General features: G+C 35.6%; 2 protein-coding genes across 2 annotated transcripts; one reads left to right on the top strand and one right to left on the bottom strand.

The window, feature by feature from the left end:
• Nucleotides 1–6: 6 nt before the first annotated feature.
• ASTE1 (asteroid structure-specific endonuclease 1) lies at nucleotides 7–4,452 on the top strand (the record flags this gene model as incomplete). The annotated part of the gene is made up of 4 exons (XM_029086378.1): nucleotides 7–768; nucleotides 2,378–2,588; nucleotides 3,496–3,682; nucleotides 3,965–4,452. Coding segments are annotated over 4 exons (1,449 nt in total), but the record flags the coding sequence as incomplete, so codon positions are not given.
• Nucleotides 4,453–5,849: 1,397 nt separating this feature from the next.
• Nucleotides 5,850–19,777, bottom strand: LOC104529287 (calcium-transporting ATPase type 2C member 1-like; the record flags this gene model as incomplete). The annotated part of the gene is given in 12 exon segments (XM_029086379.1): nucleotides 5,850–5,894; nucleotides 5,896–5,946; nucleotides 8,691–8,815; nucleotides 9,668–9,809; nucleotides 10,641–10,736; nucleotides 11,354–11,501; nucleotides 12,176–12,292; nucleotides 13,975–14,043; nucleotides 15,817–15,983; nucleotides 16,762–16,812; nucleotides 18,444–18,541; nucleotides 19,603–19,777. Coding segments are annotated over 12 exon segments (1,284 nt in total), but the record flags the coding sequence as incomplete, so codon positions are not given.
• Between the last annotated feature and the right edge of the window lie 444 nt (nucleotides 19,778–20,221).

Here is a 20,221-nt window from a genome sequence, read left to right as displayed (position 1 = left end):
TGCGCCGGGGAGGGGCCGCGGGGCTGCTACGTGCCCGCTCGCTGCTTTTCCGTGGAGAAGTTCTGCAGGCACTTCAGCCACCTGAACAGAAGCCTGCTCCCGCTCTTCGCCGTCATGAACGGGAATGACTACATCGACCTGGCAGCTCTCGAGGTGTTCTTCAGCAAGGTGCCCTTGCCGAGCGGGTGCCCGGCGGGGAAGCGGGGGAGGCACGGCCGCCTTCAGGGGCTTCTGAACTGGCTGTCGCAGTTTGCCGAGCCCACCGAGGCTGTCGACAGTTTGCTGAAATACCTGAAGAAACACCAGAGAGAAAAAGTAAAGGAGCTCCTGTGCACTTCAATGGAGGATTATACTCCATCTGATGTCAACCTTGAGGACTTCTTTGACAATGGAAGGTACAAATGTGAGGTTGCCAGGAAAGCAGACGTACCGCAGTGGGTACTTGATGCTTTGGCAAAAGGTAAGCTGGCCCCATTCATCAGCGATGCCCTGATACTAAGAAGTACCTTCCTCCATGTGCAGGTGGAGAACATGCAGAGACCTAGCGCACATAGTACAGCTTTGCCCATTCGACAAGTTATCTATGGACTACTTCTGAAAGCATCTCAGAACACTGAAGCTGCTTCTCCAAGTAAGCAGACCAACGAGCTGCCAGTTGTATGTGAATTTGACAGACTCCAAAAGACACTTAAAAAAACATTTGTTCAAGCAGCAAGCCTACCCACAGATTTTTGTGATGATCATTTTCCTTTGGACAAGTTAATGGAGGTAAATGGTTGTCGCAACAGATCACGGTTAGCAGTGTTTCACGAGTGACAAAAACCAGTTGGGACTCGTGTTTGCCAAATAGTTGCTAAATGCAATGTCTGAACTAAGCCACCTCAGTAAGTAATTACTTAAATACAGAGGCATGTACAGGGCTCTGAGCTTGGCCTGTGATACTTGAGAAGCTACACAGATTGCCTTTATCTTCTTCCCTTCCCACCTCCCCCAAGTGTACCAAGACAAACTGTATGAAAAGTTGGTTGTATCTATATGTAGTATTGCCCAGATTTTTCATTCTTAAGCCCTTCTTTCATCCTTTGCATCCTGTTACACTTAATACTTGCCTTTATAATTATAGGAAGGAATTCAGTTGCATGAAATCTGGCAAAGTGCAATTTAACGCTACAGAACTTAATTTGATCATTTGATATGGATGTTTCAGAGCAATGCTCTGAAAGAAAATCTGACCCATGCTTTTTTACGAAAACCCACCATTATTTCATGTACGAATCTTGCAGCTGCTCAGCAATTTTACCTGCCGCAAGTACGTGTCCTGCTAACATGGAGCCCCTGCTGCTTGCCAGACAACCATTTAACACTACACATAGGTATGGATCCAGAGGCCTACATACAGGTTATCTTACACAAGTTACTGTTACAGGCCTTTTAAACGAGCAACATGTAAACACTTAAGAGTTTGAAAAATCATGTTTTGGGATTTTAAGAACCATTAATGACACCTTAATTTGGTCTTGGTATGTATGCTGTTTGTGTAATGAATTTGAGCTTCCACTATTACAGCAACTCTCCTTACTAAATATATGGGCATTATCAATTCAACATAAGGTTAGAAAACAGGTTATTCTGCATTTAAAGTGTTCTAAGCAAAACTGATTTCAGTTTGTCTTCTGCTATGGGGATGTCTGCCTCAGAGTAGGCAAAACCATCCTAGTCAGGATTCACAAAGCACTCGAATTATAGTTGAACAGCCTGCTGCAATTCTGCTGCATGCATGAAGTTACGGACAGAGTTTATAACACCACTTTTTAGCAGTTGAATAGCACAACAAAGAAGGAACACATGATAGGAATTAATACATTCTAAGTGAAAAATGCAAGCTTCACACTTAAGATTAGAGGTAAGTATGCTTTCAACATACGAAGAACAGACATCTCCATTACATCTCACAAAGCAAGGGTAACTTCTAAGAGGCACAAAATGAAGGTTTTCATATATATATGTGCCATACCAAAGTAATTTTAATGCATTATGGTTACAAGATTTTTCCAAGCAAATTAACTTTTGCATAGGAGTTTAAGTCACCTGATTTGAAGAAGACTCTGAAATCTCTTTAAAATCTAACATCAGGGAATTGTAAAGAATTCATTTGTCCTTCTACCTAATATTTAACTGTTTAGTTTTTAAAGCTTAAGTAGTATTTAACAAATATTTCCTGGTCAGAATGTCTATGAGATTTAAACAATTTTGTAATCAAAAGTATGAAGTACTAGCTAGTTAAACAGAAGCTTATTTGCCTTTTGGAAATTGCTCACAGCAACTAATGTCTCTTACCTTTTTTTTTTTTAACTTCAATTTTTAAATTCATTTTCAGGTGCCCATGTCATGCCGTCAGATGCTTTTACTGGAGACTCTAGGAGTGAAAATGAGTTCCCTGGAAGGTATCCCCAGTCACTTACAACTCCCTGTTGCTGTAACGTGTTATTGGATACATTGTTCAGAACCGAAAGTTAAGTTGCATCAATTAAAGGCTTTACTTCTAATGATAGTATCTGGAGAACTGCACCGGATAACAAGTGATCCAGGTATATCTCCAAATAATACAGTTTTAGATGTTTAGCTACTGTGAAAATCTACCATAATTCATTTTTTGTCATTTATGGTGAGTTGTTCCAATTCAGATGAATTAGCATTGATTTGCACTGTATCTGGAGGTATCACATTCTTTGCATTCATACAGAGCAGTCAAGGTAATGCTTTCTATAGGTAAAACAGTGCTTTACCATCTTGTAAAACATTAGCTTGCATTTATAAATGCTTTCTTTAGGACTAAAAGATCACTTTAGATATAAAAGTTAGAAAAAAATAAGCTTAATATACTCATGCATCAAAAGATAATAACTACTATTGATACATTCTGATAGATTCTTTTTTTTTTCTCATGAGTTTTTCTAAAATAATCTGTACTTAAAAATGCTGAGTTGCGCAGGCACTGTGCATTCAGAGAATTTTTAAGTACTAAACTATCACCAAAATTGTTTCAGAAATATATACCTGTTAAGAGTTACAGTGGCATTTCCTCTAGTAGCCCTTCATTTGATTGCAAAGATGACACACACCAGGGTTATACCATTCTTTAGGTTCTAGTTTATAGAAACTGGACTGATGTGGTTGCCACCTGCTTCCCAAGTGGGTAGAGGTGAAATGGAAATCCTGTTTGGAATTGATCAACTTACAGAACAGCATAGCAAATTACCTAACAAACAGAATTCCTGATTTCACAATTTCAGATTCTCCTGGATATTAATACTTAAAATTTTTACTCAATTTTATGTCTTAAAAGTTCAGTTTGAGACACTTGAAAACATCACTAATGCTTCCTGAAATAGAAGTGGAGGTTTGAAGATCCTATACATTGCAGATACCTTTTGTACTGTTCACAGCAGAATATTTCTTTAATGTAATTTTTTATTTGTAACCTATGTCCCACAGTTTTATGTGCTGAAGATGGCAGTATTGCATATAACGAATTTCTGAAATGGAAGGAAAAGAAATTGCAAAATAAAGACTTTGATTTAGATGCTGCACACAGTTTTTGCCAGTGGCAGTGCTGTCTTCAGATGGGATTGTATCTCAACCAGCTACTTTGCACTCCTCTCTCTGAGCCAGACCTAAGTAGGTAAGGATGTTTCAGAGATCTTTCCACACAAACCCCTGATGGAATGTGTTCACGTTTTTATTTTCTGTGTCAAACTCCTTTGGCTAATTTTACTACATCTAAACTCCCTTCTTCAAAGATACAAATATGGAGAAAAATACTGAGTATAATAGAAATCCGTTAGAAGCCCACTGTTGGATACTGTATGTAATTAAGATCTGTTTTTTCATTAAACAGCATGCTTCTCTACCTATCCTGCTGAGGTGCAATTCTAAGTGAGGATTCTCTCCTTCCTTTGAGCAGGCTTTACACTGGGACCCTTGTGCACAGACTGTATCAAGAGCTTAAATCAACACCTTCAGTGGAAAATCTGATTGGTTTATCTCCAAAAATGTCTCAGCTTTATCAGGTTTTGTTAAAAACAGTGGAGTCAACTGTATCTCCAGACTTCTTTCAGAAGATGACCAAGACCACATCCTGCAAAAAGAAGAAAGCATCTAATAAGAAAAAAAAAGCTACTGGGTGTGCTATTCCAGAAACTCAGCATTTATGCAGTGTTAATAGGTTTGCATCTCTTGGAGTGGATGACTGAAAGCATTATTCCTGGAGTAACTTTTCAGGCCATGCAGATGGAAAAAAATGATATGAAAATAAGTGACTGTATGGGAACTTGTTCAGCTGTTTTCACACAAGTTCCTGATTCAGTCTTTACCAACAATTCTTGCTTTGGGGAATTTTTTAATTTATGTGTTTTGTAACTAACAGTCTTTAAAAAGAGGTGCTGTATAAAAGTTGTATTGTTTTTCTTTAAAGGTATGACACTAATTGAAAGTGAGAGGAAAGTTGTTCAGCATTTCAGAGCTGGACTACCGTGGAGGAATTATTCTCCTGAACATTTATAGTTGGCTATCCCTCCATCTCCCCAAACACTTCTAATTTAAAAAAAAAAAAAAATTGTTTTTGAGGAACAATGTGAATAACTGTTTTACAGATCAGATTAAAATGGAACTGTTTTACAGATCAGATTAAAATGGAAATTGACAATTTTAAAAATAGTCTTTTTAAAGACAGTAGAATCAGGCTTTACAGGTAGAGTATTTTTACTTTCAGGGAGAGATGACAACAGTGACACTTACTCAGTGACAACGTAAATTGTGCTTGCAATATTGTAGGTACTGAGCTGTACTCAGGGAGGAACTTCAGCTTCTATTCTCTCCCTCGCCCACCCACCTCTGCCTTTTTTATGCATTTTTATGTATGTAGGAGTACACAAAGCTATCACATGGTAACAAGTTTCATCAGGTTTCCTAATTCAGAGTAATTTTGTACACTCTTCTGCCATTAACAAACTGTTGTCATGCAAGTTAACCTCATTTCTCTAATGGCTCTAAAATTAACAGACCTGTTGAACTTGCCCTCATGTACACTGTTACTTGCCAAACCCCTACTCTCAATGTTGTAATACTGGAAAGCAGTTTATATTTAAAAAATCCTACATCATCAGTATTTCTCAGTGCTTTGTATCAGCTAACTTTCCAGAAAGACTAGTCAATTTACATAAATGCTTTTCTTCCAAAACTCGTTTTTCTAGTGTCTTCCCCATGTGACATCTAATTACTACATTTGTGGTACAAATTTCTTACATTCAGGAAAATCATGACTTTCACTTCTAATCATTAAAGTTTTGTTCATTACTTACTAGAATTCAAGCTTGATTTGTGCATCATCATGTGCTCAGTTTTCAGTCCTGGTTATGTACCCGGACAGCTGTCCACATGGATCACATATCCATCAGGTGACTTTATTTAAGTTGAGAGGGGTTGAAGTTCTTTATTTTAGTAACTAAAACTTAAATCCTAAATCATCCTCTGATCCATTAGGATCCCATGTGCTTTGTTTTACCAAGCTTGTAGTTCCTTACAGTTTTTAATCAGTCATATTTAAAACTAAGTCTTAAATATAAAAATACAGGCATGTTTGATACCACTTTGTTAGTGCTGTAAGAAGAGAGATCTTAATTTACTCTGAATCATTCTGTAGAACAAAAATTCTTGAGACTTGGATAAGAAGCAAATAGATAGTTCATAAGACTGGGATAAACTCAAGTATTCCACTTTTCACATAAAAATGCTGCTAAGATCACATGGCATTTTGAGAATACTTTTGGGAGTGCTGACTCAATTAAGAATTACTCTACTAGAAAGAGGTTTTTAATGCAGAATTCAGCTGTTCTTTTGTCGCTGGTAAAATGAAATACACCTCATTGCAAACACCAATCCTGTATGTCAAGGGAAATAATTAGTGATTCTGTGATTACTATTCAAAATTTAAATCAAGTGTTCCAGTGTTCCTCTTTGAGTCATTATAGATTTTCAATCTTCTTTGGGAGAAAAATGAAAAAATAAAGGGCTCTTATTTATTAAAACTGTAAAGTTCTCTATTCCATGCTTTAGTAAGAGCAACTAAGTTCCTTTGTTGCAGTCTGTTTTCACCCCACATTCAATGCCTCAATTTTTGTAGAAAAATCCCACTACTGATTCAATTGTTCTGGAGAAAAATCTCTCAAATGTGCTGTTAGGAGGTAATGATCAAAAGCAGAGCCAAAAAATAGCTATGGAATTCAGTCCATGCCTCTCCCATTGGAAAACACAGCAAAACTTAGTTTGGCATATTTAAAGGGAATAGCATTCAATCAAGCTTACTCTGCAAGGCAGAATTAATTGTTCTTAACAGACTGAATTTTTATGTCTTATTCAGAAAGTGAGACTTGTGCTGGGAAATGGGTACTTTATAAAATTTGCTTAAAGACTAGGTAATAACACTTCCAAGCTAAGATGACAAATTGGTGTATCTGCACTTCTGTACTTGGGACTTCTGGGACTCCCAAGACAAAGGGCAGAGCACAAAGCAGTCAAATCAACAAGTTAAGACTTACTATGTGAAAGGTAGAGTTGCTGTATGTTCTCAAAACCCAAGTGCATTCAAGAGATTCTTCATCAGCGTGCACTGTCAGTTTTTATTATCTGTCTTTACCGAAGAATATTAAGTATTTTATTAATAAGTGTTCTGAAATTGCATAGAAATACACACTACAACAATACTGAACTACTTGCCAAAGATGGTAATAGTACAACGGGAGGAACCTTGACAAATCTGTTCAACTTCTGAAAGGCAGAACTGCTGGAAATAAGAAATTTTTGCCTGAAGACATGAGAGCATTTCCGTAAGAGGTAACACTCACATAACATCCTGAGGGAAGAGGCAAGGGCCATATGCTCAGTCATCTGCTTTACACCATTAGAGCTCCTGCACATTGGTAGTCCAGGTAACGTGCACATTGAGCAGGCCCAGGGTCAGCTAGAGCAATGCATTAACTGAATGTGTGTCTTTCCTGTCTGCAGCCCCACTTCCTGACCGAGTCTGGGAATCGCAGGGGGAAGGGAGAAGGGAAAAAAACAACCAAACAAACAATTAAAATAACCTCTTAGCAGACACATTCATACAGCACCTTCCAAACTGCCTTGTTTTCCATGAACTCCACAGATTTTGAGCATGGCATGTGAGACAAGCCACAAAGGTAAGTGCAGAAATATCCCAGTGCCTGTTTATGACAGTTCCTCATTAACCAACAGGATGACCGCTGTCATCGCTCAGGATGGCTCTGAGCCACTACCAATGCTACGCTTTCAGGCTGCAGTGCCGAAAGACATTGCTCCACATACTTTCAAGCAAAAGAGACACCACTACTCCAACTCCCCCTAGAGATCTTAAACATCCTTTTTTCAAGATTGCCTATGTGATTGTTCATTGCATTTCCTCAAGGGATGATGAGCCCTACTCTGATGAGAAGGCACTGAGGACAACAGCTGCAAGTCTATTTTGATGAAGACCACCATTTCCAATTAGTGAATATTGGAGTATTCAAACATTATCATATATTAAATACTTTTAACATATCAAGACACAACTCTAATAATGCTTTTCTAGCCACAAAAAGTCATTCTGTAGGTTAAAATTTAAAAGTTACACTAGCAGTAAAAAGTTTATTTTTATGATCAGGGTAGAAGAGGAAAGAAAACCAAGCTTCTTGGAAAGGGGTGAGGTTTTTCACCATTAGAGTGAGAATTAGTGCATTCATTTTCTAATTCAATACACTACAAATCATTTCAATAACAGTACTGTCATATAATCACTCAAGTGATCTAAGAGTCATAAGCTACAAAAAATATGGAACAAGACATGAAACAAAGCTTGTATTTAAAATTATATCAAAACAAGCATGCTAATTTGGTGTAAATACCAGTTTCTTTTAAAACAAAGAGACAACACACTTAAGAAAAGCAAACATTTACTTCAAATTGCAGTATAGGCTTTTCAATCACAGAAAAAGAGAAGAAAAACAGTGATCCAACGGCGGTCATATCCTGTGCAAAAAACCCCCAAACAAACTTAGGATACAAAAAAACTGTAGCACAAGGTACTTGAGCCGCTTACACATTGCAGGATAAAGTAAATAAATACAGTAGCTAGAATATGGCACTCTTGTGACAGACTAAACCCATTGGAATGCCTCTGAAATATCTTTTTACCCTTGTATTAGTAGCAAAGTCCCACCACCATAGAAGTAAAATAGTACAATGTTTTAAATAAAAACAAACTAAAATATTTATATCTAGGAGAAGGATTTTACACAGTTACATCTTTTAAGTGCAGAAAATGGGACTTGGGCTTAGATCTTTCTTTAAATTAACCCCCCCACACACACAAAATCCCATTCAATCTCAAAAGTAAATTTATGTTTGAGGAAAAATGTTACCAAAGTTGCATAATTTCATTTGTTACTCCCACAGCTGGAAGTTAAATTCTAAACAGTCTTGAAACATGAACACTCACCATTAGCCAGTGAAACAAAGGACTTGTTAAAAGCCCTCAGGATTTCTTTATCCTCTAAATACTGTTTTGCTTTCTCCTACATCTTTAGACAGCAATCCCTAAGTTTGCAAACAAAAGAATGCAATATGCATCATACATCAAGAAAAGATGATGAAGAAGAACTTCCATGTTTCTGGATCTTTTCCCTGCTTCTTTCAAACTTCTTTATGATCTCAGTCACTATGCACACGGAGGAAGTGAGTCCCACAAGAAACAGTAAATCTGGAAAGAGATAATTAGCCTTTTAAAAGTTTGCTAGACTTACAAGACTTACTTAATGACTAGGAGAAAATTTGAAAGTTCAGGAGAAATGAAGCAAGTATCAATTTTTGCAGGACCAGAAGATTAACGCACAGTTAACGTGCAAATCGTGTACAAGCACGATATTTCAAACTTTTGACGTATTTCATAACCGTATTTTTATTAACACCTATGAAAAAGAACACTAAGCAACAAAATTAACTTCATACTAAAAAAAATATTAGTATAATTAGAAATGACACTACAATAAAAAGAATTATGTAAAAACATGTATTTCATGACAACCGTGTAACTCCACAAGAACCACACAAGTAATAAATTGTAAGTCTTAATGAGGCCAACAGCATTGTGTATCTATAGCTTCTTAAAATCCTCATGTCTATTTATCGTATGACAATGCAGCTGATTATTTAATAAAGGATCAAGATTTATAAATAAGGTGTTTCTCTATATACTTAGAGAAAAAAAATGCTAAATAGCAAGATTAGTAGTGCTTAAAAAGTCAATAAACTATGTTTAATTTTTGCCTGTATCAAAATTTATCTTAAAAAACTAATATACAAACACACCTAAGAAATTGAAGAATGCACTGATCAGTTGTGTACCATATGCATTTAAATCATGGGTCCCAAAGAAAACATCTAAAAGGATTTTTTTCTTTTTTTTCCTTTTTTTTATATTTTTTTTTAAAGTCAGCAGACTTTGCATTCCTGTTGTATGCAAACAGCCAGAAAGTGCTCTTATAGAACTATCAGCTAATGCATTTACAAAGTATTTCTTAATGTACAGTTTTGAAAAGGGAACTGTTCTTACCCAAGACACTCAGGCTCTCTGTTTGGAAAACCTTCTGAAGTGGAGGAAAGTAAATGACCAATAACTGCCCCATTATGGATCCAAGGACGGCATAGCAGAACATTTTGTTACTGCAAAGCCCAATCTCAAACACAGATTTTGCCTGTAAAATAAACAATACATTACACTGTACGTGTAATCTTAATTATCTAGATAAGAAAATAACTCGTAACTACAATTTATTTTCAGCCAGACTTGTAGAAAAATGTGAAAAATTGTTGACCTTTTAGATAATCCCGAACAAGTTACTGAACAAGTAATTGCATTTTCTCTCCGGTAAACAGAGTTCAAATCTTGTCTTCATAGTCAAGAACTTGTATGTTGAGCTCATGTTTCTGCAAGTACACTGCATTAGAAGGTGCCCTCTACACTAGAAGGGAGTGTTTTTGTTGACCCTGACCATTCACATCAGAAAACAGACTGCAAATGTAGTAATGTATACTAGCAATGTACTTTTCTCCAGCTAGCACAGAATTTCAGACTTGTTTCCTTAAAACAAAAATATAGAAAAGAAAGAACAGTTTAAGAAATTTTCCTTAGATTATGGGTTTAGGGTTACGAAATAAAAACCTTCAGGAAGTTTCAGATTCTGGCAAGAATGCTGAACTTACAGAATTTTCAGGGGAAAAAAAAAAACAACCACATGTACACAGCAATACAAAGGTTCATCACACTTCAGCTTTTAAAAACTACCTTGCTCCTGTCAGGATAGAAGCATTACTACCAGCTCTGAATCACATAAACAAATTAAGGAAACTAATACTTACCTGTAATTTAAGAAATCCTACCTAGTAAATATGTGAAACTTTGAAGCTTAATAGCAGATGTGAAGTAAATCTGCAGGAAAACATTTGAAAAATCACAAGATCCTTCCTTAAAGAAAATTCTGCTCATTGTGTAAATACTGTGTAAACGGACAATACAAATCACTTACCTGAGATCTAGAACTCAAAGCATTGAACATGTCAAAAAATACAAAACATGTGAAAGTCATAGTTGTATCTCGAGGCGTTATTACGTTGTCTCTTAACTGCCAACGAGAGAAAATGAAATGGCTTTAGTATGCTTTAAACCCTCAACAACTAAACTAAGCTATTACAATAATTCAAGTTCTACTAGCTAGCTAATAAAAGCAAAAGCAACTTGTTTACCCCAAGCTGATTTAATAAATCATACAGCAAAAATTACACACATAACTTATAACAATTTCTAATTCCAAGCTGTGATTAAATGAAGCCTCTTGACAAAAATTTATGCAAGCACATGGAATACCAAAAATTCTCTGATGCACTACCAAAAGTTCAAACAACATTTCTCTCTACTGTGAAAAGTCAAATGGCTGTTGCATAACAGTCTGGCACAACAGATTTGTGCCATTACGTTCTATGGACCGAGGTTTCCCGAGTAGATTTGGGACTTGGAAAAGCCTGTGCTAAAATAGAAAGCGGGGAATGAAACTGTATTCCTCAATTCAACAGCCACTTGGAAGGTCTTCCTCTCTAATCTGCTAGCTGAATATATTATTAAATGAGCACAGAAAAAACCTGCAACTAAGTTAATACAAATTCTGAATTCCAACTGCTGACATAAAAGATACTTCTTTCAAATTAGTTTGTTACTGCTTTAAGTTTTGTACTTTTGTCATACCTCTCTCCAGAAGACGAACAGTGTTCCACACACGATAATTACTGATGAAACTAGTATTTTAACAATCAGGTTTTTGGTCAGAATGCTGTCCTTCAAATTTCTTGGAGGCTTCTGAATAACATCTTTATCCACAGGCTCCACCCCAAGACTTACAATTAAAAGAACATCTTAGATTTTTATAATCATAAAAATAATTTACTGCTTCTAATTTAAGGACTATATTTTCTGTTGAAAGAAAGATAATAATCTTCTCTCAACAGCCTAAGAATCAACTCATTCAAATAAACACATGATATTTTCACCTGCAGAAAACTGAGCTATATGTATTAGTAACAGGCAATATTCTAACATTGCAGTTAAAGTGTTAGATATATGATATCAGACAGTATTAAAGTTACCAGATATTAACTTTAAAGGAAGCTGCAGTATTAGTTATGTTCCCCATTTCTGTTACTGTGATCAACCTAGCCATGGAATTTACTGCTAGTTGCTTTCCACCTCTCCCTCCATCATCTATCTGCAGTGAAGAGGGTCAGAGGAAGAATCCAGAGGGAAGCCAGAATCCTGCATGCAAGTTTCACGGGCACATCTGTGGATCCTTAGGTATCCACGCTGCCCCCATAATTACTGGTAGATACTACAGCAAACCAAAAGGAATGAACATAGAACTATACTGCAAACACTGTAATTCAAAGAAAAAGTCTGCCATTTCAGAAACATTGCACTGAAGTTTAAAACTTCAGTTTCCTTTATGAGCAACCATTTTCCTTGCTGAAACAAAAGGACTACAGACCTCTAATGGAATTTAAAGTAATTACTTACCTTTGAGCTGGAGGTCCATCCATAATAATATTGATCCATAAGATCTGCATGGCATTGAGAGGATTAGGAAAGTTCATTAATGTAGCCAGTGAGATTAAAGTCAGTGCTGCTATACTCCTGTTGAAAGAATCCATTTTTATAACTGTCAGCATGGAGTATTTCTGAATATCCACTGATAACTGCTTTGTAATCAACACTTCAACTGTTTAAGTGTAGATACAGATTTTGACAGTGTGAATCATGACTGACATAAGCCTAACTTTAAAGGTAGAGCGTTAATTCATTTAAAATACTAATTCTGACACACTCCATATTTAAAACAGCATTGTTTGGGCAATACAGACAGCAAATATGCATCTTAAAACCCTCCCAAACTTTAAGACTACATTTCAGAGTTATCACTCACCTCCACCTAACTGATACTTTTTTACTGAGGAACTGGGTCCTATACTTTTATTGTGCTAGAAGTGGAACTTCTAAACATGGTTTTGAAAAACTAACTGCTTTTACACTTTTAATGTAAGCAGAACCACTATGTGCATTTGTCACTAGTCTGACTAATCAGTCAAGGGAAGGTACTAACCCAGCTCCCTAAAAATACCTACGCTACCCCTCATTATTAGGAAGATGAGAAGGCTAGGCAAAAGAATGAAAGCAGATTAGCTGGTTGCAAGCTTGGTATTAGAAACCTCTCTAAACCAAGTATGCACTAATTGCTTTCAGTGCAAAATCAAGTGGTTTCATAACCAACAAAAAGAGAGTAAGGCTTATAGGAATTCCAAATTTAGCGCTCTACTGAACTCTATTATGCTCTCCTTGCAAAAAGGGACAGGAGAAAAGGGTGTCAGAAACCTGAGGCTACCACTCCCAAGGCTAACAGGCAAGCACACTGTCCTATAATATCTACGCTTAGTTATTTTTCAGAAGCATATTTCTAGTCTTCTACTAATGCAGGGCACTAGTCAAGACTAAGTATATGACACTTCTTCCAATTTTTATAGAGGTTTCAAGAAGTTGTTGTTTCCTGGGTTTTGTTGTATTGGGGGTTTTTGGTGATGATTTTGGAGGGTTTTTAAAGGGGTATTTGGCATTTGTGGGGGTTTTTTATGTTGGTTTTGTTTGTTTGTTTTTTGGTTGGTTGGGTTTTGAGGTTTTGGGGTTTGTTTTTTTTATTTCTGCAACTTTATTCAACCGCTCTGAAATGCAATGCCATGAAGGCTTAAAAAAAAGTACATGAACAACACTGTGAAGAGGAAAACCATGTCCCTGAAGCCAGATTCAAAAAGATAAACTCACAAAATTTTGGAAACTATTGAACTCTCATGTATATGTGATATAGCTAGCATAGGCACCCTTATATGCAAAAAAAGGAAGTCAGCTTCACAGAGCTAACTCTTTCCACAAACTAGTATATCGTTTACAGAGAAACTATCTTCCATTTCTCTGTCTTCCTCCATCTGATATCCATGTTCTGGTTAAGGAAAGAATGACTGCTAACTTCTCATTTAAACACTGATGCAAAGGAAGCTATCCTGTTTCTCTATCCTCTCAGTTACTGACTTTTCACATATTAACAGCAAGAACTGTTAGATGTCTGTTCATTGAGCTATTTTATGATACTTTAAAAATGAAACAAGCCACCTAATACAAAATACTGAAAATTCAAATGCACAGCATATCAGCATCCTATGTGAAATTTACGATGTTCACATGAATTTATGCAGCATCTGGTTCATGATGCTTTGATTTATTCACAATGTAGTCAGAACCTTCTGATATTGTCAACTTTTCAAACTTACGTGCTCAGCTGAAATCTAACAAAGTTTTTTATGTTATTATAAATTCCTTTACCCTCTTCAATTGCAGACCTGCAATTAAAACCAAAGATTACATCACTAGACAAATGAGATTACTGCCAAAAAAAGCTTAAAACTAAGAAAAGCTATTATTTTAAGCAACAGTATAAATGTCAAGAAACAAACAGAGCTGAAGTTCTTATAACTTTGGTAGTCACTGTTTTTCAACTTGACTATGAGATTAATCACAACACTTATTTTTCCAGCTGCTTCACTTTCAAAATGAAACATAACAGTAAAATCTCCTCTTTGTTCAAGATTCACCATCATTCTTGTTGAGAACTTCCGATTCAAGTTAGATAATTAAAAAAAAAACCCCAAACAAACACCACACTTTTACAAAATCATAGAAATATAGCATGACTTTAGAAGACCATGTACTCTTACTGCACTAGAATGAAATAGACCATCTTCTACCTATAGACCATCTTCTCAACCTCTGGCAACTTGCCTATCACATTATCGCAATTATAGCAGTGAGAAAGTGTTTTCTTATACCTAAATCAAGTCTACTCGGCTGCAAATACAACTGGTTTCTTTTTCTTCCATTCCTCCAATAGCCAAGAACAACAATTAATCAGCATTCCTTTTGTAACTTTTAAGATGAAAAATATTAAAGGGATTGTGAGACTGATATAAAACTATGGAAGGTCATGTATTTTTTCCCCCCTTAGCGTTCACCACTCTTCACTCTCCAAGAACTTTCCTTATGAAGTGAGCAAAACTGGATATAGCATTCCAGCAAAAGCTGCATCAAGCCCAAATAAAGTCAACTACTTACTACAGATGCCCTTCCTCTGTACTCTTCTGAATATCTTAAAAATTATTCTGTTCTCTCTTTTGATTTTGCATGACAGCATATTGCTGTTGGCTTAATTAGTACAGAAACCTTTTAACTCTCAGATCATCCTCTGACATACTGCCACCTACACAGATTTTCTTAAATTGTACTTCTACATTTCACTTCTTCCCAATAGTTAAGCATCACAGTTTCAGACAAACTGAAGTGTTCTGAGATTGATGCATGATTTCAAAATGAAGGCTACGTCCTCACTAGACAGCAGTCCAGCTCTGCAAACAACCATCTTCAAAACTCAGATGGATTCAATCCAAAATAAGGTAAGTTTAGCTATGCTCTCTTTGAAGTACACCAAACAAAAAGAATTAAAAAGTAACAAATAGCTGGTTACTAGAAGTTGGTAATTTATTTTCACCACCTTGATATTTAAATAACTTATATTCCTTTCCTTTTCTGAAACCACCATTTTAAAGAGTTGAAAAGAGCACTCTAATTTAAATCCTGAGAGGAATGTTCACTCTCATTTTTATACAAGATTTATGCTTCTGAAGAAAGAAATCAAATGAAGATGAATCCTACTGACAGCTAACAGACTCACAATTTCACCTCAATTACGTTTCCAAATATACTTCTACCATAATTCTACTTGGAGAAGCAGAAACACATGTTAGTTTTTAAAGCACATACTCCTTTGTTATTTCCATCTGATCTATGTAAAAAAAGTAGCAAAAAGTCTAAATATGTAACTACATTCTTATATTAACATACATAAAAGGACAGAAATGCTTAGTTGCCCCTTGTACTATTACGTTCCCAGGTCTTTAAGAGGATAATATAGGTAATCACCGTAAAGATAGTTCTCCTGTCTTAGCAAAGAACTTAACAGCTGCTACACTTACAAGTTCAGAGAATTTCTTTTGTTTTTAACCTAGGCAACAATTCATTAAAACTACATAGCACAAGGTATGTACATAAATGCCACCTACATTATTGTCTGAAAATCATCATCCACGAGGATCATATCTGCTGCCTCTTTACAGACATCTGTTCCAGTTTGTCCCATTGCTACACCAATATCTGCAGCCTTCAGAGCAACAGCATCATTCACTCCATCTCCTGTCATAGCTACTACCGCACCATTATTTTGCAGGGACTAAAGAAAGGGAAAAGAGCTTAAATCAGGGATTGAAATAACCCCTCCTACAAAATTATTCTAGATACAAGGTTGGTGTCATCACCCCCGCCCCCTCAATTCCTTATCATTCCACTGTAAAACCCTAAAAAAAAGATAAATAATGCAGCTGTTTGTATTCTAATTAATTTTTAAACTTCGGTTCAGCCTACATTTTTAAGCTAGGGTATTAAAAAAAATCTGCCTTTAAGAGATAGTAAAAAACTTTAGAGAAAGAAAGATACTATATTTACATTACAACATTATCACCCTCTTATAATTCTTAATATATTCCAACTGCCTTAATGCTTTACTTCCTTCTGCTTATTGTTGCTTTTCTGATTGTTCCAGTTATTACATAGGGTATGTCCCTCTTTGCTACCTTCTTCTGTTAACTTCTGAACGGAAGCATTACCTCAGACATGGCTTGAAATTCATGCCCTTTTATCTTGTTCTGAGAAGTATCAGAAATATGGTTCTTTCAAGTTTCTAGTCAATTCAACTGTGATATGACACAAAATCTCAATCAACACCCAGGTCCCTACATAGAATAAAGCATGATGCTGCCTACCAGCAGCTGCCTACCCTTTGTGGGCACTACACATTTTTCTAGGTAATATTTTCAAATACACTTCACTTTCAAACCAAATGCATTTCTGTTTTCATCTTTACATGCTATAGCACGTTATAATTGAAGTAAAAGCACGGCAAACAGTACCTACAGCAACAGACCAGCATTTCAGCCTCTAGTAAGACATACCTTTATAATTTTCAATTTATGTCGGGGACTGGCTCTGTAAAATACTGCAATCTGTTAAAAGTACAATGAAGAAGTAGTGAAAACTTGAGAAATGTAAAGAATTGCACCGGATTCTGTAAAGCTAGAGGATAAAAAAATACTACCAGAGGCCAACTGTGCTCTTGTTAGCTCTAAAGCTGAAGCATCAGTGAGCTGTGTTTTTAATAGAGTGAAATCACTAATTCCAGAGAAGGTTCAAAGTGTTGTGGCAAATCAAGTTGGTGCTACTTATTTCAAAATAGAATATGCAATTTAAAAACCTGAAAATTATGAAGCAACTGAGTTATAATGGCTTGCTGCTGGCCTTCCTGACTAAATTCATGCAAGCAATTGCCATGCTGACTACAATTAATGCCCTTTTCCTTGTCAGCACTAGTGGCAAGTTATTTGGGACATTTCTATTTTACAAGTTTATGTATCATGTTATTAACAGATTGAAGTTTTAAAGCTAATTAATAAAGATTCCAGCTTAGAAGGAACTGTTAATTTTCAGAATTTTTTTTTGTCTCTGGTCTTCTTGGTAAATTGAAAATTGAGCATGTGGAATTTAGTTTTCCATAAACTCCATACCATTAGCATTTACATCTACTTTTCCTTTTTAAGGTGCTGGATAAGAAGTCAGAATTCTCAACAGCCACTTCAGACTGTACACAGGTATCAATCTTATTGGTTGATTTTAACTAATTCCTAATCAGATTTTAAATGAACGCTTAGAAAACAAATTGTGTCTCAGGTCAAACATGCACAAAGAAAACTTCAGTTGTTTAAGGTAGTTAGCCCTTAAGAATAAGTATTACCAAATAAACGAAAAATTGCTATTTGCCACACAATTCTTTTTTTTTTTTCCCCAAGTTTGTTTTTCTGAGTCACCAAGGAAAGACACAAAGACGACATGCCCATTTCTTGACTGTAAATATTGGCTTTCGGCTGCAGTCTAATTTTGCAGTCTTTTGCAAATAGAGCAGCATTTTGATGCATAAATTTTGCAACACAGACAAGCCTGAACCTCAATTGCATTTGATTATGTTTTCACACTTACAACTTTGACACTGATGAATACATTTAGTTATTTAGTAACTAAAAAAAAGTATTAAGCAGTAACTTAATAAATAGACCCTTTCAAAATTCTCAACCAGTGACCTCAGATCGATTAAAAATCATTAAAGATACAGACAACTGCTCTTACGAATTACAAAAAGATGGACTGTCTGAACATGCAAACTATAAGGTTATATATACGAGCTGAGCTTCTCAAAGAAAATGGTCTAAAAATACAAAAAGGTGATGTTCATTGGAAGTGAGAGGTGGGAAAATGAAAGATCCAATACAGGCAATGAAAGGTAAAAATGAAATTTAATCATTAAAAGAGACAAAAGTAATAAACTCACTAAGATGATAACCATGCAAGTTGAAAGAAATAAATTTTCTTGTGGTCACATGTCAAACCACAACATACTTGTTTAATCTGTGACAGCTTCTGTGTTTCTGTACTGAAAGTCTCTGGTAATATACTGTATCACTTCTATTAGAACCATGTTATTTGTATCTCAGAAACTACATTTTAGTTTTCCACAGAAAAAGGCATTTCTCAATATAAAATATATCCTTTACTGCATTTCAGTAAGTAATATATCAAAACAAACCTTTGGTGTTATTTGAGAAAGCTGCTGAATATCCAAATCATCTATTTCTTCTCCAGAGATTGCCTGTGAATTTTTGGAATACAATCCTAGTCGACTAGCTGGAAATAAATAATAAAAAAGGTTATTATAATAGCCTACCTTTTTAAAAAATTAAGTACACTATTTTTATTTTTATTTTTTATTATTATTTATTTATTTATTTATTTTAAAAGATTTACTATTTTCTGCAGCATTTCGGATTTGCAGTGCCTAGAGCAGAACATCGTTAACACCTTATTGATTCAGTATACTGGAGTAAGTTACCTGAACTCTTGAGTAACAAACACATTCTACAAAGTTGATTCTAATCAGATATTTATTTCCTCAGTCTTTTTAGGTCTAAAGGTCTGTACTTCATTGTGTTACACGCCACAAACACAAGAGCTCAGTCATCTCTAAAGAATTCACAGTTCAAAAATAACAAGACAAAAAATGAAAAATCACATAGAAGATTCAAGGAGAAAAACTCTGAGAAAGTACTGCTAGTTTGGCGGTGCACGTTCAACTTTTTGTTCATCATCCTGTACGTAAAGTACACTTCATATTCTGACTAAAGTACTCATACTTGAATGCATTACATTGTAAAAAGAAGTATTTTGTTTAAATATTTATTAATAGTGCTTAAACCTCAAACTTAGTTATAGGGACAAAACTGTATTTAAGTGCCATATCTATTCTAAATACTCATTGTGACTTGCTATTTTAGTTTCTCCCTGTTGCCATAAGACACGCATCCAAAACTGAGGGTAGGGTGGGTGGTGTTGGAGGTGTAAGAAAATCAGAAATCAAGAATTAGAATTAGCAAGTTCTAAAAAAAATACAGCAAGAAAATACATAGTATTTTAACTGCAAAAGTCATTAACCAAATTAGAAAAACTACAGTTCAAGTTGGAAACAAAGTAACACTTCAGGCTAGGGTGTTGGGGCTTTTTTTTTGGGGGGGGGAGAGTGGTTTTGTTTGCTTGTTTTTTTTTCCTCCTAATTCCACTTTACCATATATATATAACCCAATATACAGAACTCAAAAACATTAAAGATTTAATATGCACACTTCACATCAATTAGCTAGGCACTGCCAAAACAGAAAAACAAAAACTGAAAGGAAGTGGACTATTCATACCAATGGCAACTGCAGTCTCCTGTGAATCTCCAGTAATCATTTTTATTGCAACTCCTGATGTGATAAGTGTAGTAACAGCTTCCTTTACACCAGTTCGTGGAGGATCGATTATTCCCACAAGCCCCAAAAATGTCAGTTGTCCTACCTCAGGACCAGAAGCTAAGGCCAGAACTTTTAGGACACACAGAAAAAAAATAAGTTATGATTTGAAATTAACATTTAACAACTGTTTTAAACTAGTAGGCCAGCATAAAAGCAAATGGCAAGAATTGCAATTTTTGTTTTTTTAAACCTTGGTAGAAATCTTGAGTATTCAGATAAGCCTACTTAGGTATATTCCTTTCTTCTAAAGAGTAGAAGAAACTCTTTACTTTAAAAGTAGATCAAACATATGTATTTCAGGTTTTAAAGATAACTTTCCCATTTGTTCTCAGATGAAAACATTTATACTTTCACCGTGTAGAAGGAGAATGGCATCTAAGCATGGCCTTTTATGCAAGAAAATGAAATCAGTTAAAAAACAAAGCAGGAAATAAAAATGTTATCTTTTAGAGAAGCAGATTTCATTAAGTACCTGCTGAGTATTTTCTAGAACAGGGGTCCTCAAACTACGGCCCGC

The sequence above is a fragment of the Antrostomus carolinensis genome, unplaced genomic scaffold (assembly GCF_000700745.2).
Source record: "Antrostomus carolinensis isolate BGI_N321 unplaced genomic scaffold, ASM70074v2 scaffold19638, whole genome shotgun sequence".
NCBI classification, from domain to species: Eukaryota; Metazoa; Chordata; class Aves; order Caprimulgiformes; family Caprimulgidae; genus Antrostomus; species Antrostomus carolinensis.
This window is presented reverse-complemented; position numbering and strand designations above follow the sequence as displayed.